General features: G+C 39.5%; 1 protein-coding gene and 1 long non-coding RNA gene across 10 annotated transcripts in view; one reads left to right on the top strand and one right to left on the bottom strand.

Annotated features, from left to right (window-relative positions):
* Positions 1-17,378, bottom strand: part of SPTBN1 (spectrin beta, non-erythrocytic 1) — a 197,487-nt gene that overhangs the window by 127,179 nt on the left and 52,930 nt on the right. For all 9 annotated transcript variants that reach the window (XR_012003462.1, XM_072768372.1, XM_072768378.1 and 6 more), the window contains one exon: positions 14,260-14,454. Coding sequence is in view for 8 of the 9 variants with exons in the window: in XM_072768372.1 (XP_072624473.1) it covers positions 14,260-14,407 (148 nt within the window). In the remaining variant the exon portion in view is untranslated. The remainder of the gene's footprint in view (positions 1-14,259; positions 14,455-17,378) is intronic.
* Positions 174-17,378, top strand: part of LOC140600242 (uncharacterized) — a 31,306-nt gene continuing 14,101 nt past the window's right edge. The window contains exon 1 of the long non-coding RNA XR_012003466.1: positions 174-14,529. This is a non-coding gene — a long non-coding RNA (uncharacterized lncRNA). The remainder of the gene's footprint in view (positions 14,530-17,378) is intronic.

Below are 17,378 nucleotides of genomic sequence, written 5' to 3'. Positions count from 1 at the left end.
ACTTTTAAAAGGAGTGATCTCTTACCCTTTAATGTAAAATTCTTAAATATATGAAACTAACTTTTTGATGGGTATCACAGAAATTAGGAGCCAATTTTCCTCAAATGAAGTGGGATCCTTGGTAGCTCTGACCATGAATGAACTCCTCAATCTGACAAGTAAAAGCACTTAATTGCATTTTGATTTACATGAGGCACTGGAGGAAATGCTGAAAGAAGTATTTTTGTCACTACCTTCAAGGAGTTTAGTGATCGGCTGGAGAGAGAAAATGGCGCCACTCACCTTAGGCACACACATGAAACTAACAGGGCTCAGGAGGTGGGACATAGAAATACAACGGCCAAAGAAGTTTCTTGAAAAGGTCAGTGTGAACCACCCAGGAGATGGCTTCACAGGGGAGCTGGGGCTCAGGGTAGATATAGTGGAGAGGCTTGGGCTTCCTGAAGGGTGATCCAATAGGTAACATGTAATGCAGGGAGGGCTGGCGACTGGCATATGGCTCGACATCTCTCAGAGGCTGTTAGATGCCTGCAGACACAATCATGGGGCTAGTAAAGCAATTTCACACAGGTGCTCAAGAAATCTAAGGAGTCTGCAGAAATTTAAACCTGTGTGGCAAAATTTTTCTCAGCCTCACCCAATAACATGTGTCCATCCCCCCAATGATGTCACTACCTCAGGGTTCTGAAAATTCACAGGTTTGCAGGAAAAAGGTAAAAACTCAAGCTCAGCAAATTCCCTTGAAGATTACACCAATGAGAATAAGGAAGAGGAATTGCAGAAAGGAGACATGTTTTTCAACATGAAGAAGAAAAGATTTAGCTTTTGGGGAAGCATCACAACACTTACTTCTATGTAATCCTGTCACATTTACTGCTTATTTTATACACATGATCTATTTCCCCAAAATAGATGAAATGTGGGTAAGGAGCATGTTAATATGGTGTTTACATTGTTGTAATGCTAAAAAAATTGGAATGATGCTCTGTTACTGGGCACCTGTCATACTCTAAGAACGGTGTGCGGATTCTTGAGGCCTCAAGAAGACAGAATGGGAGAGACTGTTTCAAAGTAACCATATTGTCAAATTCACAAGTTAACAACCTAGGTGCAAATGAAGCATCTTACTACAGGAATATTCAAAAAGCTGAAATGATAATAATGTTCATTTCTCTTCATGAACTTTATTTTTTTCAATGATCTTAAAGGAAGCTGTACATTATTGGTTGTTGTTTTTTCCAAAGATTTATTTTATTTATTTATTTACTTATTTATTTATTTATTTATTTATTTGAGAGAGAGACAGAGAAAGAGAGAGAGAGAGCACTAAAGAGCACACACAGCGGTGGGATATGGGGAGGGCAGAGGGAGAGGGAGAAGCAGACCCCCACTAAGCACGGAGCCCAACGCAGGACTCAATCCTATGACCCTGAGATCATGACCTGAGCCAAAGGCGGCAGATGCTTAACTGACTGAGCCACCCAGGCACTCCTCTTTTTTTTCTTTCTTTTTTTTTTTTTTTAAAAGAAAGCAATCAGACAATAGCAAAAGTCACCTTGTCATTTTTATAAGTTTTATTTCTGAATCAAGAACATCAACCTATCTGAAAATGTGCTGTGAATATTTATTGTTACTTACTGTCATCTACCCAGCACTCACCTCCATTTTCAGGAACAGGTGCATATGCTTCCAGAGACAGCTGCCATACTCTGCACCACAGTTCACTGGTTCAGGAGTAGCCCCTTGGTCAAAGCCTTCCTATCAAACTCCACCACTACCACATCATGTTTCCAACTGGAACTAGAAGAACGAGGAGAGTGGTGGATATAGCAAAGTACAGGGGCAGACAACAATCCTATTTCTGTCACCTGGAGGACTACCTCCAAGGGGGGAGGCAGAAGCTAAAAACAAGAGACTGAGAGATGGAAAGCCTTAATTTCTGTGGTTCCAGGGCCTGTCTATACCCTGCCTTGCCCTTGGATTGGCTGGGTAACTCTGCTTGTTCAAGCAGAATGCCCCAGCGTCTTTCTCCAAAAGTCCCAATATAAAGTACAGTCTTCCACCACACCACAATTCTGCATTTGAAATGCCAATCATAGGGGTGCCTGGGTGGCTCCATCAGTTAAACATCTGCCTTGACTCAGGTTGTGATCCCAGGGTCCTGGAATTGGGCCAAACATCAGGCTCCCTGCTTAGTAAGGAGTCTGCTTCTCCCTCTCCCTCTGCTCCTCCCCACCTCACTCCTGCTCGCTCTCTCTCTCTCTCTCAAATAAATAAATAAATAATCTTAAAAAAAGAAGAAAGGCCAACCATAGCCTCTAAATGCCAGCCAAATGCCCTCTAAGTTGTGGATGGATGAGGCTAGTGTGTTTTGTACATATGGCTTCCTGCTCTTCACCAGTATTGCAGATACATCATCTTCTTTTTTCTTTTTATGGTCAGGTGAGAGAGAAAGGGGGGGGAGAAAGCGTGTGAGCAAGGGAAGGGCAGAGAGACAGGGGACAGAGAAAATCCCAAGCAGGCTCCACAGCCAGCATAGAGTCTGACATGGGGTTCAATCCTACAACCCCAAGATCCTGAACTGAGCCAATATCAAGAGTCGGACACACACTTAACTGACTGAGCCAACCAGGCACCCCATGGACCCCTCTTCTAAAAGTAATCATTTGTAGGGGCACCTGGCTGGCTCAGTCTGCAGAGCATGTGACTCTAGATCTCAGGGTCGTGAATTTGAGCCCCACACTGGGTGTGGAGCCTCCTTAAAATGTAAATAAAAAAAAAATATGTATGTAATCATTTTTAAGTACCTAGCTGGTCACTAGATACTGGTATAAAAAGATTATTGAGCCAAATGAGAGCCCCATCTCCATATTCAACCTCACAGAAATCTAAACTAGAGAAAACCAGGATATTTAGTCATCTGGCAATGAGATAAAAAGAGAACAGACTGGCAAGAGGGAGATCTGGAACTACAGTACACCAAAGCCATGTATGAGCTGAGTTAGGAAGGGGCAGACATTATTACTATGCGCAGGGTTCCCACAAATGAGGCACACAGCTCAGGTGAAAGAGGGAGAATCTGCCTCCAGCACCACAGCAGCCTCAGGTTGCTAAAGGATTTCTAGGTCTCGTAAGCCTGAAATTTTGCACCAACCCTCCCCCACTCCTCCCTTATTCCATCACACTCATATCCTTTTTATTCAGATAATTCAAGTGAATTTCTGTTCCTGACAACCAGAAAGAACTAACCAAAAATAACTTTGAATGCAGGATTCTTTTCAGAGAAGCCAACAGAAGACACAGTCAAATGCTTATTACCTTGTACCCAGATCCTTCCCAGTAGATTACTATTTAATGGGATCATGTCAAAACTGACAAATATGCAGTTTAATAATCAAAACCATCTTCTTTAATCAACTTGGTGTCAAAAAAAATCAAGATGTAATTTAAGAAACTATTTAACATCTACCCAGCATCAATCTCTACAAATCAGAAAACTAAACTGAATGGTATCAACGAAGACGATGGTTAAATAAGACCTTAGATCTTTGAACTGCATTAATAAAAAAAACCCTACTTTTTGACACTTTGTTTTTTTCTTACCATGTGCCATGTTTTATTTTTAAACCATACAGGACTTTACAAATGACCTGTATGTAAGTTATATTTTCTCTTTTTATCTTCCTATGATGGTAACCTGTTCACAGGTCTACTTTAGTAGAAACTGGTGAAGGAGTTAAACTATGTATGTGAATTTAATAAAAGCAACAAATAATGACCACATGAGACACCAAACAATGAAATGAAGAAGTTCCTAAGTCCATAATACTTTCAGATATCTACAATGGACCTGCTCCCAGGAACTGCTCGATTAGTATTTAATAGAGGGATTAAATTTACTCTCAACTAATGGCTGGCTGCTCAAAGTCACCGTAAGAAACTTAAAAGCAAGGATTCAACTGATCCTGAGTATTAATTGTGCACCAGAATAGAGTTCAACATTACTTAAAGAAATGCAACAAAATCTAGCATTCAGTAAGATAAAATTCACAACTTCAAGGATCCTGTCAATGAAGCTGTAAAATATTCCTTAAAATCATAAGAAAATACAATCAATAGTAACAGGCTCATAAATGACAGAGAAGACATAATCAGAAAAAGGCATTTACAAATATAAAACTATTATAAATATGTGCCATAGATTCAAGAAGATAAAATAAGAATGAGCATGACGAAGAGAGAAATAGGAGATAGAGAACATTATAAAATTAACATGTATAAAGAAAAAATACATATAAAGTAAAAAGTACATTGAATGGAACTAGTAGCAAATTAGACACTATAGAAGATTAGTGAATGTGAAGACATAGAAGTAGAAAGGAAGCACAGAGACTAAAGAAAAAGATTGTACATAAAAATACCCACAGTGAGCTGAGACAATAATTGTATTCTAACGTGTAATTGGATCCAAAAAGAGGGGAAGCTGAAAGGGTAGCTTTGGGAAAGAAAAAAAAAAAAAAAAAGTAGAGAATTTTCTAAATTTGGTTAAAACCTTTACTCACACATCCAAGAAGCTAAACAAACCCCAGTCAGAATAGACATAAAGCAACACTAAAATACATAAAAATCAAAATGTTAAAGTCAGTGATGAGACAGGGAGGCACCAAAGTCATGGACGAGAATGCAGTAACCTCTTTGAAACTGGCTGTAGCAACTTCTTACTAGATATGTCTTGTGAGAAGGGCACATGGGTGGCTCGGTGATTGAGCATCTGCCTTTGGCTCAGATGGTAATCCTGGAGTCCTGGGATCTAGTTCTGCATTCAGGCTCCTCGTGGGGAGCCTACTTCTCCCTCTGCCTATGTCTCTGCCTTTCTCTGTGTCTCTCATGAATAAATAAATAAAATCTTAAAAAAAAAAAAAAAAAAAGCAGAAGGACAGGATCCCTGGGTGGCTCAGCGGTTTAGCGCCTGCCCTCAGCCCAGGGCTTGATTCTGAAGTCTCAGGATTGAGTCCCACATCAGGCTCCCTGCATGGAGCCTGCTTCTCTCTCTGCCTGTGTCTCTGCCTCTCTCTCTCTCTCTCTTTCTGTGTGTGTTTCTAATGAATAAATAAAAAAAAATCTTTAAAAAAAAAAAGCAGAGGGAGAAACGAAGTGCTGATACATGCAATAACAGAGATGAACCCTGAAAATGTTGTTAAGTAAAAGAAACCCAGTCACAAAAGGCCACATATAACCTGTTTTCATTTATATCAAATGCCCAGAATAAATTCATAGTCAGAAAGCAGAGTAGTGGCTGCCTGAAGCTAGACAGAGTGGGAAAATGGGAAGTGACTGCTAATGTGTATGGGATTTCTTTCTGGGGTTACAACAGTGTTCTGGAATTAGTAGTGATTGTTGCATAGCTCTGTGAGTGTATTAAAAACCACTAAAGTGTATACTTTACAGAAGTAAATTTTATGATATGTAAATTAGATCTCAATAAAGCTGATATTTAAAAGTCAGACAGATGGGGCTGGGGCACATTTGCAGATTGAGACCCAGAAAAAACCTAGGAGAAGAAAAAAAAAATCTTAAGTTTTTCCTCTTGCTTACCCAGGCAGTCCCCAACAAAAGATAGGTTATATTCTCTAATAAATTCATTCACAAATTACCCATGAAATGTATGGGATTTTCTCACAGAAATGGTGATTGGAGGGACACCTGGGTGGCTCAGTGGTTGAGCGTCTGCCTTTGGCTCAGATCCTGATCCCGGGGTTCTGGGATTGAGTTCTGCATCAGGCTCCCTGCGGGGAGCCTGCTTCTCCCTCCACCTATGTCTCTGCCTCTCTCTCTCTCTCTGTCTCTTGTGAATAAATAAATAAAATCTTTAAAAATAAATAAAAAGAAATGGTGATGGGTTCCTTAAAAGTAAGAGTCTGAGTTAAGTATTCTGGTGGGGTGCGAATAGGAGTTAAGGCAAAGGCTATGGGTAGAGTAAGAGGAATAAGAGCAAGAGGACCAAGGGAAGTCCTGCCAGGTGCCTGTGAAATGAGAATAGGACTCTAGAAGATGGGCAGGAATGGGCAGGTATGGGAGTGTGGGGGATGGGTTAGGAACAGGGACTGGTGTGAAGTATAATGAAAGAGGGGAGTGGCAGGCTGGTGCTCCCCACCAGGATCATTCACCAGAGCGACTATGGGATGTCAGCATTGCTAAGGTGAGAATGGAATGTGAAGGGAACAAGGAACAGTAGTAGCAGGAACCCAGGCTGACTGCCAGAGTGGGGATGGGTTGTCTCCAGCAGTCAGAGGAAAGGGAAGGAAAGAAAACCCGAGAACTGTACCCAAGCAAGAAACAATTCTTGCCTTCAATGGTCATGAAACAACTGAAGCTGTATGTACACAGGAAAATGGATGGAGAGTATAACCTGGAACTACATGTAATGACCTAAACTGACTTTCTCCTCAACAGTTTTCATGAACCTCTTTGGTAGGAAATGCTCTTTCAGATTCAGATTTTGCAAATAATAGTATACTTACTGTGCGCTAGGGACCATGCCTCTCAAATAATCTCAAATAATGCAAAATGTAGGGAAACAGCTTCAAGAGTGAATGAGTAAAATAATGGATAGCTATTAAAGCCCTATTAATCCTGACTATAAAAACCCATTTCATCATGCAAGAAGCCTCTCCCTGGGGCCATAGAAGTGTTCCATCTAAACAGGGCAGAAGGGTGTGCAAATAAGAAAAGATCTCAACGAATTTTAGAGGAATGAATCCAAGCTTGAGAAGCCAAAAGCAGACTTTTTGTTTCAATGAAAAGGATCATCAGCGATCTGCAGCCTAGCCTCTTCGGTTTTATGGCGGTGGAAACAAAGCAGCTGTGCCAAGGTTCGAGCTCCAGCCCCTCCCCAAGTTCCAATGTTCTTTACATAACTCCATCCATCCTCTTAAAATGACTTGAGTTTTCCCTCGTGTGATCACCCTTTCCCTCTAAATTACATGAGTTGTCTATACTACTACCCCTCTGGTATTTGCATACATGTTTAGTTAATGTTTCATGTAAATCAGTTTTATCTTCCTAATGAGACAATTCTAGACCAAGTTTTACAAATCTCTTTATGTATTCAATAGCATGCTGGCTTTGTACTCTCACTAGAAAGAAGTCAAATATTTTATACATGTATATATGTGTGTGTGTGTGTGTGAATACACATAAATTAATAAATATTCATTTTGGCAGGGGCAGTGGATGGTGAATTATCAGTCCAATTCTGCAAAGTTTCTAAGTAAAATCATCATATTATATGAGATCATAAAAAATATAAAGCCAATATCTAAACCACCTCATTAAAAACTCATGATTGTAGGTAGAAAGGACATTAAGATATCTCTCGGAAAAGGTAAACTTAAAAAATCTTTTAAGGTTTTAAAGCACGTTTTCCTCCATCTATGTACAGGTCAATCTATTCTGGAACTAAGTAAATAATTTAAGTACATAACTTTAATGATAGCTTGAAATTTGCAGCCACTGGGTAAAAAGTGATGGCAAGCCCTGCTCCAGTTCTCAGTATGTGGAATTCAGCTCTTTTCCTTCTGAGAAAACCTTGAGTCTGAATTTGGGGTATTTTTTTGTTTTTTGTTTTTTGTTTTTTTTAAAAATGTTATTTATTTATTCATGAGAGACAGAGAGAGAGAGAGAGAGAGGCAGAGACAGGCAGAGAGAAAAGCAGGCTCCACACAGGGAGCCCGACGTGGGACTCCATCCTGGGTCCCCAGGATCAGGCCCTGGGCTGAAGGCAGCGCTAAACTGCTGAGCCACCCTGGCTGCCCATAGTTTCCCTACTAATTTTAATGAGCATCATAATTTAGGCCCAGAGAAATGTTCTGCACTCCTGGAGATTACAAATTAGAAGGCCCCAACAGTGACAGGGCCTGTGGGGGGGGGCCTCAATCACCTGTAAGACCAGGAGGATCCACCCACACAGCAGCGGGAATAAGGCTTGGGGTTAGAGGAAGAATGTGCTCCTCCTGCCAGGAAACACCGCTATACTCAGTTTGGGCCAAACATGAAGGCTTCTTAGGTGTCGAGATATCAAAACATAAACTCTGACCTACTTGCTGGGAGAAAGGGCAGACTACTATTTTAAAGAAGAGATAAAAGTTGATTTTCACTTTGGGGGGAAATACTCAGAGATAAGAAGATATGAATATTAAGTGAGAACATTTGGACCATGTCCCAGGAAATTTTTTTCAAAAGTGTACCATATGCATTAAAAATCTGGACTACTGTGCTCCCTCCTACATTAGTGAATCTCAACTTATGGGGGACCTTGAATTAAGCATTTTTAAACAAGTGTACTATTCAGTCCTCTACATCCAAAAACAGTGCTTGAGATCAGTGCCAAATTTTCAGCTGAAACAACAGCGTGTAGATGTGCTAGAGGATCTGTCTGTTGCTACCTTACATCCACTTAATAATCATAGTGGAAGCACAAAAAGAGAAGTATTCATTTTTACAATAATGATTCAACTGATGCATTATTCCTGATCAGAATTTTAATTCACATATAGCCAAGTGGCCAACTACTTACTGCTTTATAAACATACCCTAGACCAAATACTTGATACTGTTTTAAAGCTCACGGTTTTTTGGCAGGATCTATAAAGTTTTAGCCAACAAAAGTGTGTGAAGGCACTCGAGTTGCACTGTCCAAATCGGTAACCCTTGGCCACACGTGACTACTGACCGTAAGAAACGTGGGCAGCAAAATACATATTAGATTTCAAAGACTTAGTTGAAAAAAATGTAAAGTATCTTGCTAACTTCTTATACTGACTGTACATTGATTTGATAATATATTGGATGATCTGATTAACCAAAATATCTTACTTAGAAAGTTAAAAATCACAAGTGGCTAGTATTAAATTTCTTTTAGACAACAATGTTCTAAATATTTAAAACATATCGGTGGTTTAGCAGATTAAATGCTCCACCAAAATTCTTGGTCACTCAAATGACTATGTTTAACAGGAGTCTGGCCTATACATATAGCAACTAATAACTTAGATTTTCCATGGGGGGGAAGGATACAATTAGGTGCCTTCAGCTTATTTTTCTATGGTTATCAGCTGTCCTTGATGCTCTACTAACCATGATACTCAAGGTCAATTTCTCCTGCCAAGTCCAAAGCTTAGTAGAAAGGCTCTTAGACATAATTTTAGCTCATAAATGTTGATGAGTGACAATTCCCAAAGGAACTTTGTTTTTAATTTCTGTCTTTTTAAAAAATATTCATTTATATACAGGCTTTTTCCTACCACTTTTCTATATTATGATTTTGGGGGGAAAATTAAAACTCCTGAATATGATATAAGATTTTGTTTTTATGCTTTGTTTTCCTCATTACAAAATAGTTCAGATTTTACTTCAGGAAAAAATTCAAATACAGGTAAATACAAAGGAAAGTCATTCAGAAATACTATTTTGGTGTATACCCTCCTAAGTTTTAAAATTCACTGTTATGAGTGTTGGTATAAAGATATTAATTCTAATTTATCAAAAAAAATTTTTTTTTGAGAGAAAGAGCATGTGCTAGCAGGGGGAGGGGAAGGAGGAAGAGGGACAGAGGGAAACAGAGACAGAAAATCTTAAACAGGCTCCATGCTGGGGGGGGGGGGGGGGGCACTCAATCCCATGACCCTCAGATCATGACCTGAGCCAAAATCTAAGAGTTAGGATGTTCAACAAACCGAACCACCCAGGTGCCCCAACTTTATCAATATTTTCAAGTGAAATGTAGTTTTTAAAAGATTAGTTTTCCTACTTACCCCAGTTTGTGTTGATTGTACAAAAATATAACCTCCAACCATAAACACATCACTTGTAAAAAGAAAACATTTACCTTTTACATTCCTTTAGAAGATTAGCTTTTATATTTTCATTTCAAATAAAATGCTGCTTTGCAAAAAGCCCAGCTTATTTTGAATCACTTTCTTCATCACCACATGTTCCATACTACTGGGGCAATTTGGTCAGAGGTCAGGAATGTGGGTATGCCATCATGGGATGCGGGAAATCATTTACAGAATGCATAAAAGTCACTTCACAGCACTCTGCCTTAAGGCTGAATCTGCATGGCATGATCTCTGCTACACAACACGATGTACCAAATTTTTCTCATCTTCCTTCTAAATTATAAATGGGAGTACACATTCAGGCATAGGCATAAATTTCCCCAGCCTCATATATATATTAAATTTGTGAACACGTGACAACAGTCATTACCTTCTAAAACATTCCTAAGTCTTGACCTTTTACAACCTAATGATTTGAGAGACCTGCTCCCCTTCACCTAACTAGAGTGAGGGGAAAACTTTCATAGGAAGCTCTTCTCTACTGCTGAGAAAAAGCTGCTGTTTCCAACTCCCCCAGGAGATTCCTCAGACACGTTATGAAGACTGCAGAGTTCAGTTCCCTAGGATTCCACGTGTGTTTCTTTCGGATACTAAAGAACAGGAGGGGTGATGAGTGACTGAGCTGTCAATCTTACTAATTTTCAAGCAAAAAAGTCTAAGGAAAATGGAAAGATGCAAAGCTCCCTGGGCAATGGAAATGACCCAGCTCCAGACTCATCTTTGTGAGGATAAACCGGCACTTGACAAGTGACGGCAGGCTTGATTCCTACGTCTTTAAAACACAGACATGTTCCACACTGTACCAGAGAGGCCATCTCCTCTGTGAAATATCTTATTGAGTTTGATACTCCGACACCAAACGGGTGTCCCAGAATGTGATTCAATTCTGACACTAACTGCCTGGAGCTGGCGCAGATCCTCCAGCTTAAGAGATCTGTCTCCCAAGACTGCCTCCACTTCAGATGCCAGACACAAGCCATACTTCTGACTGAGAGCTCTAAGTTCATAGGTTCCCATGAACATCCCCCCCTCGGGTTCAAAAATTTACTAGGACAACTCACAGAACTCAGGAAAATACTTATGTTTGCTGGTTTATTATAAAGGACACAATTTAGAAACAGCCAAATGGAAGAGGTCTATATGCAAGGTACGGTGGGGAGTGTAGAACTTTCAGGTCCTCTCAGGACCCACCACCATCCCAACACACTAATGTGTTCCCCAATCCAGAAGCTCTCCAAATCATGTCATTTAGGAGGTTTTATGGAAGTTTCAAGATGTAGATACGACGGATTAAATCAGCCATTGAGATTAAACTCAATCTCCAGGCCCCCCTCTTTCCCAGAGGTTGGTGGTTGGGGCTGAATGTTTCCACCTTATCATTATTTGGTCATTTCAGTGACCAATCCCATCCTAACGCTATCTAGAGGCCTTCCTCTAAAGTCACCTCCATTAACATATATCCAGGTGTGAGGAAGAAGGCTTTTCAGGAGTAACGAAAGACACTCAGCAAATTCCGAGGCTTTTAGGAGTTCTGTGCCAGGACTGAGGACAAAAACAAAACTTATTTCTTATTATACCACAAAGTTAAAAGCAAGAGGAAGAAGGCAAGTAAAACTGAAAGAACAGTTTTTATAACTCATAGAAAGAATATACAATATTTCATATATAATAGTATGTTACATGTATAAAACATCTATTATATACACAGCAGCCTAATCATAGAAAATATTTGTAAACTGGGTAAAAATTAGTAGCAAGCAGTTTGCCTTAGTAAAGGACAAAATCCAAGGTGGTGGTTACACTATCAATACAAGATGTGCTGTAAAAAGATGAATTCCTGCAGTAATGTCTTTTATATATCACTTCAGAATTCAGATTGAAGTCTAGAGAAGACTCAACATGTAGAGCATTTAAGAGGAACAGGAAACTTGTTATATACATTTCTACTGTGCTAGCCAAGATTCCTCACTTTAGAACATGCATTTGTAACAGAAACCCTACAACAGCATTCCCTCACGCTGGATCTGTCACTATGCAACTTCCCTATAAGGAGGCAGTAAGATACTTCTCTTTTCTCAAAATGAGGTACCAGCCTTCCACACCACTCCCACATTAAAGTGTGCCTTTAACATAACTGTTGAGTTTGATACTTTAATTCTTACTAGACTTTAACTAGGTCTAGATGTAATGGTTTCAGACACCCAGGGAAAGAGACCAGTCAACCATCAATACTCGACACCAGTGTCGAAATGTGATTCCCCAGATCAGCCACATCAGCAACACCTGGGAACCTGATGGAAATACTTATTATCAAGCCCCATCCTAGACTTACTGATTCAGAAACTCTGTGGGGTGGGCCCAGCAATTAACGAGATGACCAGGTGATTATGATGCATGCTCACATTGTGAAACCAGTGTTCCAGACACTGCTGGACTATTCTCTTTTTTTTAATTCTGTTACTCTTTTTTTCAGTATACAAGATTCTTAGAGAGCTCAGAGATTTTTCTGTCCCCACAGAATGGGAAGTCAGATGATAAGAAACTTGAATAAACATAGTTTTCCTGATATTTTCTGGATTCACTGAAAGCATTTTTTTTTTCTTTTCTAAACATCATTTAACCTGGAGGCAACACATTTTCTTTTCAATAACTTGTCATGGTTACTCATGACTTCTTCTAGATCACAAGATTCATTCCTGAGCCTTTTAAAGATCTTTTTAAAAACATGTTTCAATTACCCATTATCAATACTCTATGCCAATGAGCTTTGAATCATTTTATATTCCACTGAATATAGAAAAATAGGAATGTATACACTTTGGAGCCAGTCTGCCTTAGCCACTTATAAGCAGTGTGACCTTGGGCAAGCTACTTAATTTCTCTAGGTCTTAGTTTCCTCGTCTATACACTGTAGATAATAATAACACCTCTCATATGTGGTTGTTATAGGATTAACTGTTAATATATACAACAGTACCTGCACCAGTAAGCATCACGATAAATGCTATTACTATCATAACTATAGTAGTTCAGGGACCTAGACAACACAGAGGGAAAGCCACCCTAGGGTTAGGACAACTGATCAATACTAAGGAGAGGTGGGAATCTCCCTTGGAACTGCACGAAAGAGTAGATACAAAGAGCAAGGAACTACTCTACAACTGCAGATACAGTTCTCCTTAAAAGGGAGATAATACGTAACAGTCTAGAACCAGAAAGTAAATGACTCATGATCAAACCTAATTTGCCACCAATATGATACTGACCTAAAGACTTAAATGAAGACTCAAGAAAAAGACGTTAAGAGATTAAAGTACAAATCAATCCACAGCACAAGTCAGGATTATGGTTTTCATAAGGTTCCATGTTAATGAATAAGCTAGAAAATCTTCTAGAGTGACTCTCTGTTTAATCACTCATTTATGCCCTTAAATCAGGCAAGCTCAAAGAAAGATCACTTTACTTTTGCTTACCATCAAGAGAATTCTGAATGACACATACATCATAATCAGATTACACCATAAAGGTAACAAGAAAAGCTATATGAAAAATTAACAAAAAGCTTACCTGGCTTACATGGTTACAATTTATGGATAATAATCAAAGATATTAAGAAAAAAATCATTAACCCACTTTTCTCATTAGGAAATCATTTGATTTGAAATCTCAAAGTACAGATGCAAGACCTCAAATAGACTCCACTCTGATCTGTGGTTTAAATATATTCAGAACTGCTTAGTTTTCGTCATGATGGAACCTTTTCTGGATTTTCAGGGCAATTTCAGGACAAGACACTGCCCACCCCAATTAGGGCTAGGGTGAAAGTGTGTTCTAAGTATTCAACTGCAAGTGAGAAATCACAAAAGGAAGGCTGTGTTCCTGCTGACTTTAATAAATCAATGGCAAACTTACCTGTTACAGTATTAAATGTGCCCTTACCAGATTATGCTATTGCTCTTTTACATCTAAAACCCTTGCATGTGACACAAATTCTCCTTGGTCACTCAAAGTATTCTATTACTGTGACAGGCCAGGTCAACCACTGTATCACAGGAACTCAGCACACAGGCTAATTTGTATATTTCTCCACATATAGTCCAGTATGTTGCATTATTTTGAAATATTAAAAAAGAAGAGAATCCCTATAAACCCAGGGCAGTTTGAAAAATCAATCATTTTGGCTTAGGATGGACAGTCTCCAAATATGGAGCTGTCTATTTTATGCAATGGTCAGCTTGCCCTCCTGGGACATATTTAAGTAGAGGCAAGCTGACTTTCTTATAGGGGAGACAGGGTGGGTGATTTTAAACAGAGCTCTAAGGGCCCGTGGGCCTCTGTAACAGGGCCCAAGAAGACTTACCTGCCAGAGCCTTGATGCGGGACCGCTCGAAGAGCCTTGCAGAACTGTTCTCGTTGTCCCAGTCGTCCACATCCCAGCGGTTGTTGACATCGCTGTACTGCTGTTGGATCTCAATGTTGTCATAGTCTGTGGCTACTGTGGTCGTCATCTTGAACTGTCTCAGCTGCTCCTCCACATCAGATCCTTCTTAGAGTTCTTTGAGAAAGAGAAAGAAAACCTATTTAGACATCTAATATGCACTGGGTGCCCATGAAACCCGCTGGGATAAAGGTGAGTAGGAGCTGAAACTCTTGCTACCAATCAAGAACAGATTTCTGGAGTCAAGCAAAGCTGATTTTGAACTTCACCACTGCCTCATAACACATGTGTTACCTTGGCCAGGGTACTTAACATCTCTGAGCCTCAGTCTCCCCCACCATTAAAGAGGAATGATAGTCTCCATGTTGAGAGGACTGAGTGAGATACAGATACCCAATACAGGATGGGTTTCTACCCTCTTCATAAAGTTTAAGCTTTGCAATTTTACGGTTTTATTGGAGGGGCACCTGGGTGGCTCAGTGGTTGAGTGTCTGCTTTGAGCTCAAGGCGTGATCCTGGGATCTGGGATCAAGTCCCTCATTGGGCTCCCTGCGAGGAGCCTGCTTCTTCCTGCCTATGTCTCTGCCTTTCTCTCTGTGTCTCTCATGAATAAATAAATAAAACCTTTAAAAAATAAAATTTTATCAGAGCTAGATGAATACCTACGTGGGGCTTCTGAATGAACTCATTTATTTCTACTCTATACCACTATTAACTATAACCTTTTAGCTTCTCTTAGAAATTATTACAATGTTATATAAGAGAACAGATCATTTCACCTAAATATCTCATTTTCCTAGTAGAAAATTTGTGCCAACAATCAAATGAGATAGTAAATGGAAGTCAACAAGGACAGTTTCAGTGCATAATAGAGGCTCAATAAGAAATGACTGCAATTATTTATACTGCTATTTTTTTTAATTTTTTTTTTTTTATGATAGTCAGAGAGAGAGAGAGAGAGAGGCAGAGACACAGGCAGAGGGAGAAGCAGGCTCCATGCGCCAGGAGCCTTACGTGGGATTCGATCCCGGGTCTCCAGGATCGCGCCCTGGGCCAAAGGCAGGCGCTAAACCGCTGCGCCACCCAGGGATCCCTATACTGCTATTATTTACAAATTCTATGACCAATACCCAGTTCTCAGGGACCTACCAGGGGGCACAGGATTTTACAGGAACAAATAAGAAACAAGAATCTAGGCCTCAACTCTTGGTCCACTGCTATCCTCACTTTATCAAAATACCCTCAGAGAATTATGAGAATACTTTTAGCTTTAAATATAGCTACTTCCCTCTTCTTCTTCTTTTTTTTTTTCCAGTGGTTGAGTCATTTTATTGGACCTTTATTTAATTTAATTTAATTTAATTTAATTTAATTTAATTTAATTTTATTTTATTTTATTTTATTTTATTTTATTGGACCTTTAAGGGTTGGTTGTGGGGAGCATTCCCTCCATCTGGTCAGGGTCCTGCATAGGGGTCCTGCAGGGGAGACCATCTTAGGCTCTAGCTACTTCCCTCTTCAATGCAGCTATGATGCATCCGCTGAACCAGAATGTACTAAGAGCTTTACTACATGCTCAGCATTGTTTCAAATGCCAGGGATAACAGTAAACAAGATAAGGATTCAGCCCCAGGAAAGTCTAAGGCCTTGTAGGAGTCGTCGGACAAGAAGCACACAAGGCAAAATAGTTGGGAGAAAATAAAAAGTGGAGCGAGGCAATAGAGTCGGTGATTGACCACACTGTTTCATAAATTTCAAAGTTAAAAGACTAGATAGATCTTATTGTTCACACCACTACCACCAAAAAGAAAAGAAAAAATATTAATTACATAATATGATAAATGCATTAGCTAATGCTACAGTGATCATATTGCAATACAGAAATAAATCAACATTCTGTACACCTTAAACTTACATAATGTTATACATCAATTACATCTCAGTTTAAGAAAGTTTAAGACTATTTCAGATCTGGTGGTCAAGGAAAGCCTCTCTGAGTTAGTATTTAAACTGAGATCTCAATGTCAAAAAGAACAGGTCACACTCAGATCAAGAGAAATAGCATTCCAGGCAAAGGAAAGACATTATGTTGAGAAACAGACAGCTTGTTGGAGGAATGAAGAAGCCAATGACCCATATAATTACCCACTGTCGCTCTGGATGGGAGTAAAATCCTGGATACTCATAGATATAATCAATCCCAGCAGTATAAACTTACCAGTAGATTAATTTTAACATGTACATTAGTAATGTATTTACCAATTTCATAAAAACACAAAAAATTATGGAAACCTAGGCCAATACGTATATTCTATTGATCTTACTGTTGGTTGCTTTTAACACTGAGTCATAACGCCCTTCAAAAAAACAGAAAAGTCAATAGTGTCATGTACCATTTGACCTTGGAGGTGATTAGTTTTCATAACTATGTCAATACAAAGGGTTTCATAAAATTCAGCGTTGGAGGATGCTGTCTCTACAGGAAAAAAATGTGAAGGCACTATGAATTCCAAATTTCTGCAAGTAGAGAAAGTGCAATTTAACCCAACCCAAGGTGAAATCTAAACACTACATACCTCTCGGGATTAGTGCTGGCTATTTGGTGCCACCTGCTGACCAATGAGAACATGCCACACTAGGGCCTCCAGGGCCACCACTAACCTATGCTGACTCCCACACCGGACTCCCTAAGTCCAACTACAACCATTTCCCCCATGTGTCCCTCTTCCTACCACTGACTTATCCCCAGATCAGTGACTGCTTTCCACAGATTTCTAAACAAGCAAGTGCTAATCCTTTCCCTAAGCTTTAAATAAGTTGTTCAAACCACGTAAGTACATTTTGTCCTAAAAATTCTTCCTTAATGGTTTGTTCTTTAACAACACCATTTTTCCTCAAAGAGGAAAGTGGGAAGCAGAAGTCTGTGTCCAAAAGAAATATCAATGCTGTTAGTTATTCCTTTTATCCAGTATTTCACTTGAGTGTCTAAGTACTTGGATATCAGAGTCATTTTTTTCTTCAGTATGCTCCATCTGTCCTAA

The sequence above is a fragment of the Canis lupus genome, chromosome 11 (genome assembly GCF_048164855.1).
Source record: "Canis lupus baileyi chromosome 11, mCanLup2.hap1, whole genome shotgun sequence".
In the NCBI taxonomy this organism is placed as follows: domain Eukaryota; kingdom Metazoa; phylum Chordata; class Mammalia; order Carnivora; family Canidae; genus Canis; species Canis lupus.
This window is presented reverse-complemented; position numbering and strand designations above follow the sequence as displayed.